Source organism: Acanthisitta chloris, unplaced genomic scaffold (assembly GCF_000695815.1).
Source record: "Acanthisitta chloris isolate BGI_N310 unplaced genomic scaffold, ASM69581v1 scaffold15692, whole genome shotgun sequence".
NCBI classification, from domain to species: domain Eukaryota; kingdom Metazoa; phylum Chordata; class Aves; order Passeriformes; family Acanthisittidae; genus Acanthisitta; species Acanthisitta chloris.
In genome coordinates this window covers 53,661-54,328 of record NW_008662299.1, presented here as the reverse complement: position 1 = coordinate 54,328, position 668 = coordinate 53,661, and the positions used below count along the sequence as shown (strand labels likewise).

The 668-nt window shown below is 38.6% G+C and overlaps 1 protein-coding gene across 1 annotated transcript in view; it reads left to right on the top strand.

Annotated features, from left to right (window-relative positions):
• Positions 1 to 297: 297 nt before the first annotated feature.
• The window catches only part of LOC103798301 (ADAMTS-like protein 1), a gene marked incomplete at both ends in the record, with an annotated part of 53,337 nt that continues 52,966 nt past the window's right edge, over positions 298 to 668 (top strand). The window contains one exon of the mRNA XM_009070553.1: positions 298 to 372. Coding sequence (XP_009068801.1) covers positions 298 to 372 — 75 coding nt within the window. The remainder of the gene's footprint in view (positions 373 to 668) is intronic.

Below are 668 nucleotides of genomic sequence, written 5' to 3'. Positions count from 1 at the left end.
TAAGTGGAATAATGATGAAACACCAAGTTATTAGTTATTCTTGAAATGCAGAAATTGTTGTGAAGGAGTTGAGAATGAATAAAATCAATGTATTTGGGTTCTTCTAAGTAGAAGGTTCTTACCGCATTTAACAAGTTCTTTTTTCATTCTTTTAATCAGAATTCTAAGTGCTGTTTAGTTGGTCCTAAGACTTTAGTTTTGACTGCCCTGTAGGCACCTATTTACACTGCTTATTTGAGAAGAAATAGGAGTTTCTTTGCTTATTTACTCCATGCAACTTTTTTTGCCTTCCCACAGTGGATGATACAGTGGTTGCTATTCCCTATGGAAGCAGACAAGTTCGCCTCGTGCTGAAAGGACCTGATCATTTATGTAAGTAGAAGAAGTTAATGTACACTTGTTTAAGGGAGCCTTGCTAGCCTGCATTGCTCTGTTTACACTGTGGTGTCTGGTTTCCCTCTCTGAGATCACTGATTTCAACACAAGCATGAGTCCTACCCTCAGAAGTTCTTCTCAGACCAGGTTACCTCAGTGGTACACACTCTTTTCAGAGTAGAACTTGGCCAACATTGCAGAATTCTTTGCCTCTCCGTAATTTTTCCCTCATTTCTGTTTGCTTATCCTTTGGCTGGCTCACTTGGTGTCAAGTGCTTTTGTTTTAAATTAAT